The sequence below is a fragment of the Camelus ferus genome, chromosome 6, assembly GCF_009834535.1.
Source record: "Camelus ferus isolate YT-003-E chromosome 6, BCGSAC_Cfer_1.0, whole genome shotgun sequence".
NCBI classification, from domain to species: Eukaryota; Metazoa; Chordata; class Mammalia; order Artiodactyla; family Camelidae; genus Camelus; species Camelus ferus.
The window spans coordinates 51,347,516-51,365,968 of record NC_045701.1 but is presented as its reverse complement, the minus strand read 5'-3'; the positions used below and the strand labels follow the sequence as shown (position 1 = coordinate 51,365,968).

Sequence of the window (18,453 nt, the reverse complement as noted above, 5' to 3'; positions counted from 1 at the left end):
TCCAGAAGAAGAAACACTGGTACATATCCATTATTATCCAGTGATAACAGAGAAAATATCTGCATCTAAAGCTGGTTCCAGTGTCATAGCAGTCGTTTTGGTTGCTGTGTTTCCTGGCCCAACCGCTCTCTTTTTCCAGATGAAAATTATGTTGGCTGGGAGCCATGCCACAGAACCTCCACCCCGAGGAGTGACTCAGATAATTAGACAAAAGCATTTAAACCTCTCCAGGGTTTTTTTTCAGACTTCCCTCTCAACATTCCTTCCTCTTAGTCAAAGAACTGGTGACTACACATTTTGTGTAGTTGAAGGGAAAAAACTCCCACCATTCATAAATCAACAATGCCTGTTCTCAATCATCATCTTTAAAAGGTGCAAGACAACAAATCGTTGATTCCTCAGCACCTTGAGAAAGTCTTTGTTCACTGAATATTTTTTCATGTACAGCATAATTTTTTAAAACTCTTTATTATGGATAATTTCAAACATGAAAATGATTAACACCCACAGGCCCATTCACTCAACTTCAACAATTACCAGCTCATGGTCAATATGGTTTCTCCTATAAACCCCCTCTCTACTCTCAGATTATTTTAAGACAAATATGAGTCATATAATTTCATCTTTAACTGTTTCGATGATGTTAGCATAAATTTGGGACTTATTTTTCTGGTTTAATTTTTTTAATTATTAAATTAGAGTGAAGAAGGAAAATAGAACTAACATCTGTTGAGAGTTTACCATGCCAGCTGTTATGCTAGAGACTCTCTCCTAAATTACCACTTTTAATGATAAAACCCTGTGGGGTGAACATTACCATTCCCACTTTTAGAAAAGGAAACAAATAAAGAGAGAAACTTTCCAATGTCACTTAGCTATTGAGTAGCAGGGCTGGGATTCAGACCTAATCTGTCTGACTCAGAACCCTATGCTCTTTCTCCAAATCGAGGCTGTCAGACAGGATCCAAAAAAATGCCTGTGAAAAGATAGGAATTGTCTTATATGACCTATCTGAAGAGAAAAGGACCTCTTCCATCTTCGGTCCTCCCTCCGTGGTATGAATGATGTTCACAACATCACAGGCAGGATGTTTCCAGATCCTAATTCCTCTAGCATTCCTAACACTGTAATCCAGAATCCAAAAGTCACAGTTTCCTAAGTCACTATTTTGATACTCAGGAAACAACATGGGCTCTGAGATGTACCAGTAGGCAACATACTTTAGGTTTTATTAGGATGGTATGTGCATCAAGAAAAAAAACCAAGCAAACAAAACACACAGCCTAGAAATCACCATAGGAATAGAAAAAGAAGTATCAACATGTCTAAGCATATGGAAACAATAACCCTGCCAACCATGCTAAAAGGAAGATTAGTTACCCAGGATGTAATTTAAAAATTTTGCCAGGCTAGTCCAAAATCTATACTCCATTCAATGAAATTTCTAACAAGTAATAAGAGTACCTATTAGCATTTATTTAAAATATTTTCTTTAAGATGTCTCTATTATATTGTTATACTAAGTTAAAAAAGAATATAAATTTAATGTTTTGTTCTATAATTCAAGTTTGTCTTAATGACAAAAAAAAAAAAAAAAAAGAACTTAAGATTCCTCAAGTAGGTTTCTAAATACTAGGTTCTGGTGTGAAATGCACTCACTATCTTAAATAAGTATAATCTATGAACTGGAGAGAATAAAAAATGCAATTCCATCTTAAAAAATATTCAAATCATAAAATAAGCAATCAACCACAAAAGACTGGGAATTTTCCACATACTGGTACTAGTGTTTACTCTAAGATACCTACCTATCTTTACCCTCAAACCTGATGCTTACAGTTCAGATTTTTAATGTTTCAAAAATAAGCCATAATGCAATGTGTCCATTTCAGTATGGGCTCAAGGTTCCTAAGAAGTCACGGCTTAGGAAAAAACTCAAGTCCATCAAATAGAAATATGAGGTGTCAATAGCTACCAGCGTCCCAGGTTTGTCCTGTTAAGTCTATAAATGAGTCATCAGTTATTAACCTCAAAAATCTTGTTTTAAAAGCTGATTAAGAATCACTATTGGTTACCTTAAGTTAAATATAAATACAAGGATAGTAACATTAACACCCTATTACCAGATCACCACATATTTTCTTGGTTTGAAGTGTATAACTAGTACTTTTATATCCCTGTACTCTATAAATGTGTTGAAAGAATGAATAAATCCCAAATACTAATATTAAAAGAGATTAAAAAAAACCCTCTATTTTAAATTTACTTATGACAAGGAAGATTTTTTTTTAAATAATTCAACATGAAGCTCTCAAAGTCAAAGCCTCAGAAAAAGGAAAGTTATGGTTCATAGCGACTGACTCATTTCCTCAGATGATTCAAACTTCTGGCTTTAACACTGACCTGCCTTCCCCTCCCCCTTCCAATTTTAATTCAGTACTGGGGGGAAATACACCTCTGACACTACAGAGCTAGCTTTCCAGTGCTACCACATCATAATCTTTCAAATAAACTACATCTTTCTACAAGCTTTTACACACTTTTGATATTAAAGTCCTATTTATACTTCAGTTAACAGTGGCTCAAACTCAAACAGCTACGTGGATTTTCCCAAAAGTTACTGAAAAAATGTAGAGGTGTTTTTTCCACGTTTTAGAAATGTCACTGGCACAAAGACAATTTAATTCAAATGTATATCTTTCTGCTACCCTACACAAACCTTTGAAAATGAGCCTGTGCTTCATCTTGGTTTTCCATATATTCTTTAAATATTTATATACCTCAAATGTTGAATTCCTTATGAATACGTTCATGAGCTTACCTAATACAAAGTCCAGACCCACAAAGACAAATGAAGAGAACTGAACACTACTACACCAAAGGCACGTCTACACACGCCCATAACTCCTGGCCAAATGCATGACAGAAACAGAATACATCTGGCTCCTCCTTTCCAAGTAAGGGAAAGACGAGATCTAGCCAGCTATAAAGGGTTCAGAAATCATGTATACTGACGCTGCTGTTGAAAAAGAACAGCTTGCAAACCATCCTCTAATCGAGGACCTATAGAGGTACAGTTCAAACTAAGTTGATGTCCCCTTATCTAACAGAAGATAAAAGAAAGGAATACCTCTTTATCCACACCACTGTGCCCTACCCCTACCCCAAAGCCTCCCTTGTCAACCTGACCCTCAGGTGTTAGTGGATATGTAAAGAAGAATGTTTGGGAGTTATTTAAAATTGCCAACTCTTTCGCTCATTGGAGGGAAGCACCTTCCTCATCCACTTCAAAGTCCCTGCCCCTCCAAAATGTTGCTTTGTCTTTAGGTGCACCCACAAGCCCCTGATAAACTGGATTAATGCCAGAAAGATCTGCTGGATCACAGTCATCATATCTTACTGGATTCTGCAATTTGTTACTGCAGTTTGTTGGTACCTTCCCTTCCTAAAGGCTGTTGCTTTGGAGTCAACAAGACTTGAGTTTGAATGACTCTCCCATTTAATAGCTGTGGTATCATGGACAACTTACTTAACTTTTGTACATTAAGTTTCTTACCTGTAAAGTGAGAAGTAATACCATATATTTTGCTATTCTATTGTGAGGAGAACATTTAAAACCTGTAGCACACTGGCAGGCACACAGTAATTCAATAAAGTGTTCTATTATTTATTTACTCCATTTTGTTATCCTGTAGAATTTTTCCCTCTAACTCCTAAATCAGTGCAGAGAAAAATATCCTAAAATTCAGAACTGCTGCTGACAGAAGTTATTAAGTGTCAGTTTGTAAATCTTAAGAGACGTTTCATAGTAAATTGGTAACTCTATATTTTAGTTAAATAGGGATTAGGTTAATCAGGATGCCTACATATTATAAATTCATTTAAATTTCACTCCATGGCTATATAATTGATAAATACAAATAAATTTGAGTCTAATCTCAGACAAGACCATGGCTTACTTTCCACATTTGTGAGATAGGAATACCACCATCCTCATCTGTTATTATAGTAGGACTAGAATTACTTGGGCATGGTCATTGAAGGCATTGCCAAGAAGACAGCCCTAACTGTGCAAAAAAAAAAAAAAAGTAGCTTAAAGGAATTACAATGAACATTTTTCAAAGGGATTCTTTTTTTCAATTTTCCTTTTTCTCTAGGAAACTGGTGGTAGGGAGCACACATTCATTCTCCACTCCACCCTCAACAATCCATACCTACAATACTTACCTGAATGATGTTTTGAAAATTAAGTGACCCTCTTGTATTAAAGTGTTTTTATAAACTTCCATATACATCTCCCTCTGACTAGCACATATGAACATCTATTATCATCTCTCATCTCTAGCTTTTTGGAACACTTCTATTAGCAGCTTCTTCACTACTTCCTGTCTTTTTCACTGCAAACTAGTTTTGGACCACTTCACTTCAACTTATCTAAGGAAGATCTCAGTGACTTTCTAATGTCAGTTCTAAAGAATTCATTTTGAACGTTAGCGTCTTGATCTCCCTGTAGGACATGGCGTCATTGATATTGTGTCCCGTGGTCTCACTCTTCTCTGTTAACGCCCTCTTCTTTCAACCCTGTAATCTTTGGTGTTCCCCAGGGAGGGGTCCCATCCTCTGCCCTTTATTCTTCTTACTCCCAGGAAATCTCACTCGTATCTCTAGTTTCAAAAGCCAGTTAAAAGCTAACTCCTGAGTCTCTATCTGTAGACTAGATGTCTCCTCACCAATTGGATATCACCATGTAAATGTCCAAGCCATAGAACCTAAAACTTGCTATCAAAACTGGGTATGTAATCTCTTTCCTTTCCTTAAGCTTGCCATTTTCCCTCTGTTTTTATAACTGTAACCTTCATTAGCAGTCACTCATGCATACTTTTCCCCGTGTTCTCTCTCATTCAGTTGACCCAAACATGTTTATTCTCTCTCTAAACTAGGGTTTTCCGAACTATAGCCCCTGAAACCATTGTTTGTTTGTTTGTCTTTTAAATATTAGGGCTCAGTGATCAAGTAAGTTTGGGAATGCTGGGTTAAGACTTCTAAGAATCCTTAATATACTGCTGAAGTGCCTTGTGAACCCCAAATGCAGATATAATATGAAGTGTTTCCCAAATTGCTTGGAAGTCTTTTTTCCAAGGATTATCTCCTCTGACCAGTGTTCCACAGAACACACTTTGCCAAATGTCATTCAGTTATTTCTCAAACGTTTCCTGTCCTCTCCACCGCAAGAGCCATTGCTTCAATTAGGGAGTTCTCTCTCACCTAGTCTATACAGTAGGTTTCCTGCCTAGGATCTTTACTCATCTTTTACACAGTATTTAATGAGCTCCCTAAAGTGTAAATCTCATGCAATTTCATGCTTTAAAAATCCCGCAGGGTTTTCCCAGTATCCAAATTATAAAATCCAAAATTCCTTAAAAAAAAAAAAAAAAAAAAAAACTTCACGATCCAGCCCCTGATCATCTTTCCATCTTAGTTTCACACCAGTCCATCCTATGCTGCCGGCATAATGAAATATATATACCCGATGCTTTATTAACACCTTCTGGCTTTTGCATATAACTGTTCTGCTACCTAAAATGTCAGCCACCTTTTGGTTATCTGAAAAATTCCCACTCATCCTTTAAAATTCACCCCAGATGGTCCTCTTCTGTTCTTCTACCTCCCATTCCCCAGTCAGGAAGGTGCCTCACTGGTGTGCACTCAATGCACCGTCTATGATAGCACATCTTTGTAATTATCTGTGTACATCTCTCTCTTTTTCAATTAGACTGTGACCTTCCTGAAGGTTTATTCCTGCTGTGGGGTCTAGTACAGTGCCTAGAACCTAGTAGATGAATGCTTGGTGAATAAATGAATCAATATATACATTATCTTTTAACTGTTTCAATATTATTTCTTTCTGAAAACTATAAATAGGCCTGCAAATAATCAGCTCAGCGAAAACTTTAACTTTCCTTATTTTTCACGATGATCTCTGAAATTCACAGTCTATCAAGTAGTCACATGTGATTTTTATGGGAAAAAAATTTCTCAGAGTCTAATACCATGTTCTCCATTGTATGGAAGACTCATATTATACAAGGACTCAAAATCTGTTGATGCTCAAACAAGAAAATAATAATGGGATGTTATTTAGAGTAAGCTTTTTGTAAATGAACACACACACAAATTTAAGTACATTATTAACCGTTGGTTCACCTCAGCCGTTCCTAGTTCAGATACCTGAGTCCAAAGTCTGGCTCTGCTACTTATTAACATACACCTCTCTAAGCCTCAGTTTTCTCAACTAGAAAACAGGAGCCCTTTCTCCCAAGGTGGTTGTGAGGATTAAGAGAATATGCATGAAATGCTTAGAACAATGCCTGGCACATGGCAAACATTCAAAAAATGGTAACTCTTATTATTCTTAGAATGTTTCCCAATTTGATCTCTCCAGGCCTAGCTCCAACCTAGGACTTATTCATAAAACTAACTTTTAGAAATAAGAAGTTTATGGAGAGAAAGTACTTTGGTTTGCCATATTAGAGTAAACTTCAAAGGTTCCTTAACAAATTTGGCTTTTTCTCTCATGCTATCACCTTCTCAGGCCAATCTGTTCAGATGTAATGGGAAACAGCTATTATGGTCATGAATAACCAGTTTCACATAGATCTTTCTGTGAACAAGTGTTTTTATTTTTTAAAGCCATTTGTGAATGTCCTCCATAAAATTTACTTCCGTGGCTCCTAAGTGATTTTGTTTAGGTTCTCTTTCAAGATAGTTACAGATTCCCATATCCTGTGTAAGTAGTATAGAACAACTATCTAGGCAAGGAATTCACGTGTGAAATAAATTAATTTTTTTTAGTTTATATTGGTTAGAGGAAATAATACCAGAAGAAACCAAATATCATGTATATTAGCTTCCAAGTCAATAAAACACTACCCCTTACAAAGTTTCATAGTAAAAAATACTGGATTCAGGACTTGATTACAGTAATACCAACTGAATAAAAGCCACAGTTCAATGATGTTATCTGAAACTATTCCAATCTAATCTATGTTATTTGGAGGAAAGAGCACTTTGAACAGAAAAGTATGTTTAACTTACTTACAAAGATTAGTAAAACTACCATTAAAATAAGGGAAATCTTTTTAATAAAATGACTTACAAAATTTTTAAGAATGTTAAAATTGAAACTGAAAAGCTACTGAGTTCACACATTTAAACTTATTTAGGGAAAAAAAAATCCAAGCGAGACTACTCAATAACAAGTCTCAAAGGTCACTAAATGTTCAAATGTGGTAAATTATATGTGCCACTGTTTCTTAAAGTTTTGATCAGACTCATTTAACAATGGTCTTTTGTTGGATTTCTTATATATTTTGGTAATATTTCAAAAATTGGGCTTTTGCTCTGGAGTCAACATTTTTCATCAAGGGCCAAACAGTAAATATTTCAGGCTTTTTAGGATAAATACTGTCACATATTCAGATTTGGTTTTTCTAGCAATTTTTTAAAATCCTTTAAAAATGTAAAAGCCATTCTTAGCTCAGTCCCTATAAAAGCAGGTGTAGCCAGATTTGCCCTTGGCCAGTTTCCCCACCCCTGCTTTACACTATACATATTATCTTTTTGTTACTATCTCAATTCCACTGATATTTTCTTCCTTCAAATATTTGCTCACATGTCACCTTCTCAATGAGGACTCTGAATACACGCCTACCTGTCCCCCATGTATATAACATACTATGTAATACATGGTATATAACCTGGAATTTTTTTTTTATTACCCCCAACCCTCAACCCCAACATAAGTTCCTTGAGGGCAGGTCTTTTTTTTCATTGATTTAACTCCTGTCTCTAGAACAGTGCCGTACATCAGTAGGCTCTCAATAAATAAACCTGCCTTCACACTTACAAATCCATGGAGGAAATAGATGACCCTTGAACCCCAGGGGTTAGGGGCACTGACCCTCTGCACAATCAAAAATCTAAATCCTTGCATAACTTTGTAGTTACACAGCATTCACTGATTCAACCAACCCCAAATCGTGTAGTACTACATAGCACTTATTATTGAAAAAAAAATCCATATAAGTGGACCCACTTATAACCACATAATTCAAACCTGTGTCATTCAAGGGTCCACTGTATATCCAAATGAAGGCAAGTGAAAAGGTATTCAAGAACGAGAGTGACAAATACTTTTTAAAAACTATTTCAAGTAGTGATAAAACATTTTTTTAAAAGGGGGGGAAAGTTCAAAATTAAAGTGTTTTCTTACTGTCCCACAAAGTAAGCTTATTTCTAGACTAATTCCCTGAAAATCTGTGATTATTCCAGCTTATTTAATAATAAATTTCAACTGTTATTCCTAAACCCCTCTACAGACTTGTACTGCCTCTTTGACCTCACCTGTTTGTATTCCCTGTCCATTCAACTCACTAACTAGTCTGGCAACCTTCAAGTTTAGCAAAGCAGAGAGAAAAGTTGCTTTGCCTTTTCTATTACTCCATCTCTTAACATTCCCTTTTTATAAATTTCATAATACTATAATCTTTCCTACTTTGTCTTTACCATTTAATATAAACAAAGCAAAGAGCTAGATTCTATTGAATATTATACTTCAAATACATTATGCTCAGTGGTTAGTCAGACCTAGAAGTTACTTTTAATTGCTATATGTGGTTTTACAATTTCTACCTGTCAGGAAAGATTTGCGTTACCATAACCCATATATATATACACTTGGCAAAGTATAGAGGAAATAATTTTGGGAATTTAGTAAGCTCCACCACCATTTAGATTATGGCTCATATATTTCTAAACTTATATTAAGACATAAAAACCCACTAAAGTGTAAAACACCTTCTACTGCTATCTCTGATAAACTGGTACTTGAGAGCCATTAATAAAACACAGTACTAAATATAATAACATTAATGTGAGGTTAAATCATACTAGAGATCACACTAAGACGTTCTAAAATCAAACTACAAAAATTGCTAATACAAGAAGGAATGCCTACAAAAAAGGAAATGTTTAAAAAACCGTTTATCCAACAAGTTATTATTCACCTATTTTTTCAAATGGCTACAATTCTGCCATTGTTATCAGGCAAACAACCTTTGTTTCTAAAAGCCAAACTTTAAAATCCAAATGTCAATTGTCAAGAGTCAAGACTACACTGTAGGCCAATTCTTTTAGACACACAATTCTGTTCTAAAAATCATAAGGTTATGATTTTTGAAAAACAGTAGCATAATAAAAACTGCTATAGAATGTTAATTTTTTTAAATTTTCAACTGTTTTTGTGTCTAAGTTAGCATAAAATCAGATTAAATTTGATGGAACTACATCAAGGCAAAACCTCCTTAAACAGCCAGGCTTACAAGAACCAAATTGATTCTTCTTGCTCTTATAAAAGTGACTCCCAAATTAAGTCACTTTGTATCACATATCCCTGGAGAGTAACATGGCCCAACACACCACATGTCCCATTTAATCTAGTTCAAACGAGTAACATAACGTGAGAAACTGCACTGTGTAATTCCTTTATTTTCTGCATATTAGTGCTTTACCAACACTACAACCATAAAGAACACAATTCCAAGTACTGTACTTTTTAGTTTGGGGAGATCACAGTCTACAGACTCATTTACTTATATTAGACAAGATTAACCTCATTCAAAACTTACTGCAGTTTAGAAATTCACATAAAATACAGAAATTGATGCAATTAAACAAAAACTTCAGGATCTTATTTCTTAAATTCTTAGGTTGTAACTTTTTCTGCAGGCTATAATTAGCTGCCCCATGATCACCAATGGTTATGGTTCAATTTAACTACATCAATTATCAACCTCTTATGTCCTTAAAGAAAATGTAAGAGAAAATTACAATTTCTTGTCAAAAGGTTTAAGGTTTTCCAAATTTCAAATATTTGCTTCCCCCTCCCCCCACCTTCAGTTAGACATTTCAAATAAACTAAAAATAACCACATCTCACCTGCAACATTCCATAGCAATCACTTGATGTATAAAATCTTAACTATGCCCCCAGTTATTTTAAGACACAAAAAAATGGCTGCCTACCAATCTGTCACAAGTTAGAAATACTACATTGAAGAATTAACATGAGGGTTTCAAGTTTCCTCCAGTTTAGGCATTCATACCTTTGTGCTTGTCTTAAGATGTTACTGTAACATTGATATTTGTATAGCCCATGTTTATGTACCTTAATATGTAATCATTTGAAATACCAGTAATTAAATTTATGATGGAGCTCTGGGAATTTTAAAAGCAACTAAAATGTTCTTAGATGTGTGTCAGCTTCATTTTTAGAGACACTTCTACTCAAGTGAAACTGAGAACTTTATACTTCAGTTGCGTTTTGAATTCAAAAATTCCCCCGCACCATTAGGAGCCTACAACATAGCACCTTTTCTCATCTGCTTTAAGTAAAATGTTTTGTCAAGTGTTTTACTTTGAAGAGTTAATTTTTCATAGCCTTATGCTTCTCATACATCTTTGGTAAAAGCTCCATTATACAATATGGCCAAAGTATGAAGGACCAATACTGTCCAATCATATACCATGATATCCCGCTCAACTTTAGTTTTCAGACACCCTCATAAACAAAACCTACTCCACCTTTTCCTGTAGACTGCCTTTGCAATCTACATTTCTGAAATTCCCTAAGTTTAATTCCTTGAGGATCTCTTAAAATTAATCCTTAAGGCTGTGTAAGAACCAGATGCTGCTGCACAATTCTGTATCAAGCGTTAACATTTGATTCAAAGTATTATCATAGTGGTCTCAATAATCTAGTTACTGGTCCTAACCAGCTAAGCAAGTAATCTTGTTAGGATCTGGGTATCACCAGTGTACACACTGCTTACCCTTGAAGAAAAATAAGTTTACATTCATTGTCATCTGTAGGTTCTTTCTCTACATCCTACTTTCCCTCTGCCATTCCTCAAGTCTACACATCATTCATTCATCACATTTCCTTCCTTAAAGGAGATGGTGTTATTATTGAACCAACAGGATATCTGACGATTTGCATGAGTTAATCCTACAAACAGAAGATCTTTTTTTATAAAACTTCTTTTCCAGTGTTCTAATTAATGGACATATGGATCATTAATCTATAAAAAAAAGACATTATCTTCAGCTTAATCAGTTGCTGTAATGTGGAAACGAATTTTTTTCCAACTATGTAAAAGGTGCATATAATTTGAATTGTTAAATACTTTATTAACGAACAAAGTAAACATTCTAGCAATTTTAAAACTATTGGTCTTAAGATATTTGAAACATGGTGAAAGTATATATTCCAGTTTTGCCCAAAGTCACTTAAAATATCTACAAATATTTATGTGTGAGTGGCATACACCATTATTGCTCCATTTTCTGTAAGAGTCTATTTTTAAAGTTTAAAAAGAGGGGAAACACAGCAAAGCTGCTAACTTTGCAGTGGTAAAAATCTATGTACTTGACAGGTTACACTTTTGTATTTTTATGCAGTGTAAGTTAGCTATGTAACGGGGAACTTGAGTTTTATCTTTACTCACGCATGATGTGTTTCAGAACTTAATAGCTGACATTTCAAAGTACTTCTTACATTACCTGTTTTAACATATTGATGTGCAACTGGAACATATTGAAGTATTACTCATTATTTGCCATTGTGAGCTAAGTTTACTTTACTGGTCTCAGATATAAAAGGTCACATTTGAATTTCCTAAGTTAAAGTTAGAACTCATAAAGGAGGGGGAAAGGCCTTAAATATAAAAGACAAACGGCAGTTTGATTAAGCAATAATTTTCAGTTTACTAGATGAAACAGACTTGCAACATAGTCTGCATGAATGCAAAATAAGCCATCTACAGCAAGTGATAAGGAAACTCGGCAGAAGGAAAAAAGCGTACATTGGAAAAGAAGATTCTCTCAAAATAAAAAAATCAAACCATTATTATAAAGGAATTGACCAAGACCTGCTATATTTCCCCCATCCCATTTGCTGGAAGTCAACAAGAGCATCTAGCACTTTGTGTTCATGTCAAAAGTCAGATCAGAGCATCCTAACGCAAAGCAAAAAAAAAAAAAAACAAAACAAAAAACAAAAAAGAAAAACCCCTAACCCCCTCCCCCAAACCGTAGAACTGTAACTCCAGAGTTCAAATTCAAAAGAAGAGAAAGTGGCAATTGAAAGAGGTGATGGTGGCGATAATCCTATGAATGGGTTTTTGATTTCTCTCCTTCTGGGGGATGGGTGGAGAATGCTCATTAGGATTTGTAGTTAGAGGTTAACCATGTGAGCCCCTCATAGAGTCCGTCCCCTGAGGTGGCACAGGAGGGCTGCACATACCAGTTCCTGTCCCGAATCCGGGTCAGGCCCAGTTTCTCCTGGATCTCGTGGGGTTTCATGGCATCAGGCAGGTCCTGCTTGTTGGCGAAGATGAGGATTATGGCGTCCCTCATCTCCCGGTCATTGATAATGCGGTGCAGCTCCTGGCGGGCCTCGTCGATGCGGTCGCGGTCGGCGCAGTCCACTACGAAGATCAGACCCTGTGTCCCGGTGTAGTAATGCCGCCAGAGCGGCCGGATCTTGTCCTGGCCGCCCACATCCCAGACGTTGAACTTGACATTTTTGTAAGTCACCGTCTCCACGTTGAAACCCACGGTGGGGATGGTGGTCACCGACTGGCCCAGCTTCAACTTATACAGGATGGTCGTCTTGCCGGCCGCGTCCAGGCCCAACATGAGGATCCGCATTTCCTTGTTCCCGAAGATCTTAGATAGCACCTTCCCCATCGCGTCGGAAGAGCCGGGGCCGGGGGCATTCAGGTGTCCCGGGTCCCCTCTGCCAGCAACGCCGCCGCCGCCACGAAACCGAAACGAAGCCTCCCAGTCGCGAGGGCGCCCGTGCGGCCTGCGTGGGAGTCGCCTCCTCGGGGCAGAGGCCCGGGCCCGCCGCTCACTCGGGCATCACCGACCTCCCAACTCGATGACTCCACTCGTCTCGGCCGCCGGGGCCCTGAGTCTGCGCCCGGAGAGCCGCCGCCCTGCTGAGGCGCGGCCCGGCCCGGAACTGCCCTTCCCCCCCGCAGGCGCCGCGCGAGCGCCGCTGCCGTTCCCGCTCCTCTGCCTTCTCCTCACTCCGCCGCGGGAGAGTGCGGCCCTTCGCCCCGGCCCCCGGCCCGCGAGCACCGCGCTCACCACCGACCCAGGCCACCCGAGAGGCAGCGCGGCTCCGGCGCCCAGTCAGGTCATTGATCCTCGCGGGAACTCGATGCGCCGCCTGCGGAGACACAGAGAGGGAGAAGGGAGTTACTGCTGCAGCTCCAGAGGAAAGCGGAGGCCGAGGGGGCCCGCCTTTCCAGCTCAGCCCCGGAGGTTACCTCCAGCCGCCGCCCCAAGCGCGGGCTCCCTGCGGCCTCCACCGCCTCCTCCCAGCTCTGCCGCCGCCGCCGCCGGAAAAGGCGCCGAGGAAACCGCCTCACTTCCCCTCCCGACCACGCAGGCGCAGCGGAGGCCGACCGTTCGGACAAGAGCGACCTCTGTAAGGAGAGCGGCCCGCGCGCCAAGCGTCGGGGCGCCACGCGCGGAGGGGCGGGGCTACGGCGGCTCGGAGGGCGCGCAGGTGCTGCCGGCCCCCACCCCCGCGAATATCGGGCTCTGACCCGCGCCCACCTGTCGCTGCTCTAGCGTCCCCTCCCCTCTCTGCATTCCTCTTCCGCGCTCTCTCCTCCTCCGCCCCGGTTCGAACCAAAAGAGCCGACTCGCTGCGGCGCTCCACAGGGTGGGGCCCGCGGGCCGCCCGCTCCCCGGACGGAAGCCTCCCCCATGCTGCTTCCAGGCCTCTTCTCAGATCTCGGTGCCCGCCAGCTGCTCCTTCCAGCCTGCCCCAGCCCTCGCGTGCCCTCAGTCTCCCAGGGAAGCCCTAGCCGCTGTTTTTACCTTTCCCCCAACCCTTTTTGGTTTCCTTTATGCCTCGTGTCTGCGTTCCGTGAAAGACACGTGGGAAGCCAGTGGTTCGCGTGGAATCTGCCAGTCAGTGCGGCGCTTTTACGGGGCTTGGGTTTGCTCTGAAGCCCGTCTTTGGGTGTTTGAACCCTATTTTACACATCTTGTCAGGACCAGTCCACGTTTCTTAAAAATTACAGTATTATCAGAAGTTCCCGTACCTTGCCGGGTTTTCAACTTTTTAGAAGGTGATCGTTTTTCGTACTTAAATATCATCTCCCTTCATGTGATTAGTAGTAGGTTTTCACCCACCCACTCCTTCTTAACTTTAAGAAGCCTCGACGATATAATCTTAACAGAATTTAGGATCAGATTACTTCCTGGATTTGGGCATTTAATCTTACTGGGTTTGTTATCTCACGTGTAAACCGAGTGTAATACTGACCTTGCTGTCTGCAACCCCATCTGAGGGTTAAATAATACGTATAATGTTTGTAGAAGACTTCAGGAGACTTTGTATCAAAGGGTTAGTTATAAAGTTAGACTTAAAGTTTCAAACAGGTGAAAGCTTCAAATATATGAACAAAGGGAGGAAAAACGGGAAGTAGTCGGTTTTTTTAAAAAGATGCTGTAGTAGCATAAGATAACATACTTTTAATTTCACAATTTAAGAAAACTTGATGATGGTAGCTTGATTAAATGATAAAAGCTTCAGCCTGAAGTAATTACTAAAGTTATTAATATGCTGGCAGTGATTTAATTTACTTAACGTCTTCCTTAGTATGCACTGGCTTAAAACTGAAAGGATTTAGAACCAGAAGATTGGGGTTCAGCATGTCACCCCTCCATTTTATAGCCATGAATCCTTTCAACCTTTGTAAACTTCATTTTCTTTATCTGTTGAACCAGATGAAGAGTATCATCACAAATGAAAATAGTCACTTTTTATTGATTGTTATGCTAAACACTACTAAATACTTTAAATATTTTATTTTAATCTGCACAGTAACTGAGGTAGCTTCGAAAATTAAAATTTTACATAGGAGGAAATAGGGTCAGAGAGGTTGAGTAATTTTCTGAAGGTCACAGAGCTGAGATTAAATGATGACTCATAGCTCATCCTTTTAACCCAAAAATTATTCTCTCTCCTTGAGTACTTCACTCAGTTGTTTTAAGGCTTGCTTACAGTATACTTGACCTTTGAACAACACGGGTTTGAACCACACAGGCCCACTTGTACTTAGATTTTTTCAGTAAGTGCGTACTATATTACTATGCAATCCACGATTGGTTGAATTCATGGATGCAGAGCGTGGGATGTGGGGGCCTGACTGGGAAGTTATCCTCAGAACTTGAACTGCATTGGGGTCAGCCCCCATCTCTTTGTTGAAGGATCAAGTGTATTTCTTAAAATGCTTTGTAACTATAAATAAAGTGCCATAATAATTATTGTTATATTTGAGGAAGGGGTCCTTTTACTGTGACAAATATAGGTGAGTGCTGTATTTTGTTTCATTCCAGCAATAGTTTTCTCAGAGCACATGCCAGTTTTTCCAAGTAGATGTAAGATTGATCTGTTGGACTTGGATTTATTTTTCAGTGGAAGGTATGAAATAATTAAAAACAGAAACAACCTGAAGCACTAGTATGTATTTGGCACTGACACTGTGCTAGGGCTAAAAAGGTTATTTTTGAAAGAACCTTCCATTTACATTCCACCACAATAAATGGAGGCAGAGACTTCCCAGTGATGACAAAATATCCCCAGTGACAACATGTAGGTATCAGGAAATCAGTCAATATTTGAATGAATAAATGCCTTTTAGACCACAGATAAGACAATACAAAAGAGAAAGGCACGTAAGTATCTTTTTCCAGGAGTTTGAAATAATAGGTAAATTGACAAGCTTTTCACACGGTGGCATATCTTACAATGGCTCATCATACAATACATTATTTTAAGTAATAATCATAAAACAAGTAATAGTGGCCAGAATATAAATACGGACAGTGAAATTTTTAAACTTTGTATGTATAACTCTGGCAATTTTTAAAGTGAATTTCAATAAAACCAAAATGTCTGCAAAAAGTAACAATTTAGGTAACTACTAAATCATACCACTGATAAAACATTTTGTTTTCTTGAGTCCTTCTTGAAACAATTCAAAAGGTAAATTTCAGTTCTAAAAATATTTTAGTGAAATATTTTACAAATAAGCTAAAAATTACATTTATGAAGCAAAATGCTAGATTTCTCAGTTTGTAATCTGTTTCACTATTTTAAGTTTTAGAGACAAATGAATGCTCCAAAGACTGCTATAGAAAAATTGATCTCTGCTTTTTAATTCAAAGTCTGCAAACAGAGGGATTTCTCCAGCTTGCTTTCAAATCAGTCTTCGCTTTAAGAAAACACCGTTTTATGATTTCTAATCTGTTCAACAGCCACATATTATATTCCTGACTATAACACCATCTTATAAGAAAAATATTTACTTTCATAAAATGGCTTAGCTTTCCACTTTTAAAATGAAATAAGACTTCTTTAACAGTAGCACCCAAGGTTATTTACCCCTATTTCTAAATTCCTATATCTTTTAAAAATCACTCACTCTGTATGACTCTGTCACATACTTCTTTCTGTTCTGTGCAGGGCAAGGGAAATTCTGACCACACTGCAAGGGTGGGCTGACCAATACTTATTTGAGGAAGATATCGCACCTTGCTTATGGCTTCGTTTTGAGCCCTTAGTCCAGATTCACCTAGAACTGAGCCCCAGGAAACCTGTTAGCAGTAGAAATAAAGAGTAAATAAGAAGCTATAACAAAGTATGTCTTTAGAAAAATTTATAATCCTTTCCAACTGAAATGAGTTAAGGCAAGAAAATTAGTTCTCCCTTGATATTATACTTATGTGTTTACAAGGTCTCAGAGAGGTTTCATGTCCTTTTCACTTTAGAATCCTTAGTGTCCAGCAAAATGTCTGGTATACAGTGAAATAAAGTTTCAAACATTTTTGATGATAACACAGTAAAGATTGAGACTCAAAAATGAAACTAAAAAATCCAGTGAATACTATGAAAACAAATCATTTTTATTTATAAGTATTCATGATAACGTTAATGGATGCAAATATTTTAAAATACTTAGAGGGACACTATGGGAACCAGAATGAGAGTTCTCTCCCTCTTCCTCTCCCTATGTCAGATGAGGAACCACTTTCTAGGTCTTCCTCTTTAACCATAAAAAAAGTTACATCCCAATCAAAACATTGATAATTACTTTCATCTCCTTTTCAGTAATATGAGAAATGAGAAAGATAGAACTAAAACCAAAAGTTTGAATTACAGTCGACATTTTAGCTAGTTGTTTAATAGTTATGATTTCAGACCATAAAAATAAACACAGGGGCAACATGGTCTAGTGGCACAAGTGAATAGAAAAAGCTGAGTAACATCCTTAACTTACTCCCAACACTTACTGACCTAGGGTTAACTTGGGTAATGTGTTCATCCTCATCGAGCACCAATTTCTCTGTTCCTGCAATAGAGAAATCTCTCTTAATTGATTAGGCCAGTATGTATTACTTCCCTTTACAGTTGAAGGAGGTGAGGCACTGAGAAAATAACCAACTTTCGTAAGCTCAGTAAATGCTAAAAAGGAGATTCACATTAAGATTTTTTTTATTTAAGTCTGGTGTTCTTTTCTCTATTGTGTGAGCTCAGGAAAGTGGACTAAAATTAAAATCAGCTGGGGCATTTTTAAACCACGTCAATGCTTGGGCCCCACTCCAGATCAACTAAGTCAAAATATCTGTGATAGAGGTCCTACCCACCAGTATTTTTTTAGGCTCCCTGAGTGATTCTAATGTGTAGCTAAGATTGAGAACCACTGAACTAATTGCTAACTTCCCTTCACGTCAAAATTCTATGAATTCTGAACTCTGCTTATTTTATTATTCCTCATCCCCAAGATATATGCCCCCACACACACACAATTTCCTGCATAGTATAGTGCAGTACTACTTTAATCACAATAATCCTTCGTAACTTCACCAGGCATTAGACCTATCAGACAAAGGCATAAATCTGAGATTCTTGCAAAACAGTGTTTTGAAAATATACTATCATTATAGCTAAATTTATTGAATTATTCATAGAACACTAGCAACTAGTCAGCACCATTAAATGAAGAGAAAGTAAGAATACTTGGCAACCACAGGATGATTGAAGTCATAAGCTCCTCCTGACAGTTCCTAAACTAAAACTTGTCTGTGGACGCTTGCAATCTTGCTGCCCAGTATGCAAACGCTTCCTGTTTGGCTTAATCACAAATTAGGCAGAAGGAAAGCTGAAGGGAGGCAAATAGATGTTCCCTTTCCTATCTCTCTGGTAGCTAGGATTTGGGTATGTGAACTGGGCTCAACCAATTAGGTATCAATGTTCTAGTCCAGCCTTTGAATTTTGAGAGATTCAAAATTCCAGAGTGACTGGGACAAG

General features: G+C 38.2%; 2 protein-coding genes across 2 annotated transcripts in view; one reads left to right on the top strand and one right to left on the bottom strand.

Moving 5' to 3' along the window:
* Positions 1–18,453, top strand: part of LOC116664445 (translation initiation factor IF-2-like) — a 34,989-nt gene that overhangs the window by 6,509 nt on the left and 10,027 nt on the right. Inside the window, exons 2-3 of the mRNA XM_032482894.1 lie at positions 12,387–12,644; positions 12,784–13,635. Of these exons, the coding sequence (XP_032338785.1) occupies positions 12,387–12,644; positions 12,784–13,635 (1,110 nt within the window). The remainder of the gene's footprint in view (positions 1–12,386; positions 12,645–12,783; positions 13,636–18,453) is intronic.
* Positions 9,527–12,900, bottom strand: ARF6 (ADP ribosylation factor 6). Its single transcript, XM_014566496.2, has one exon. It carries the CDS (start codon positions 12,804–12,806, stop codon positions 12,279–12,281), a length of 528 nt encoding a protein of 175 aa, XP_014421982.1. The 5' UTR covers positions 12,807–12,900; the 3' UTR covers positions 9,527–12,278.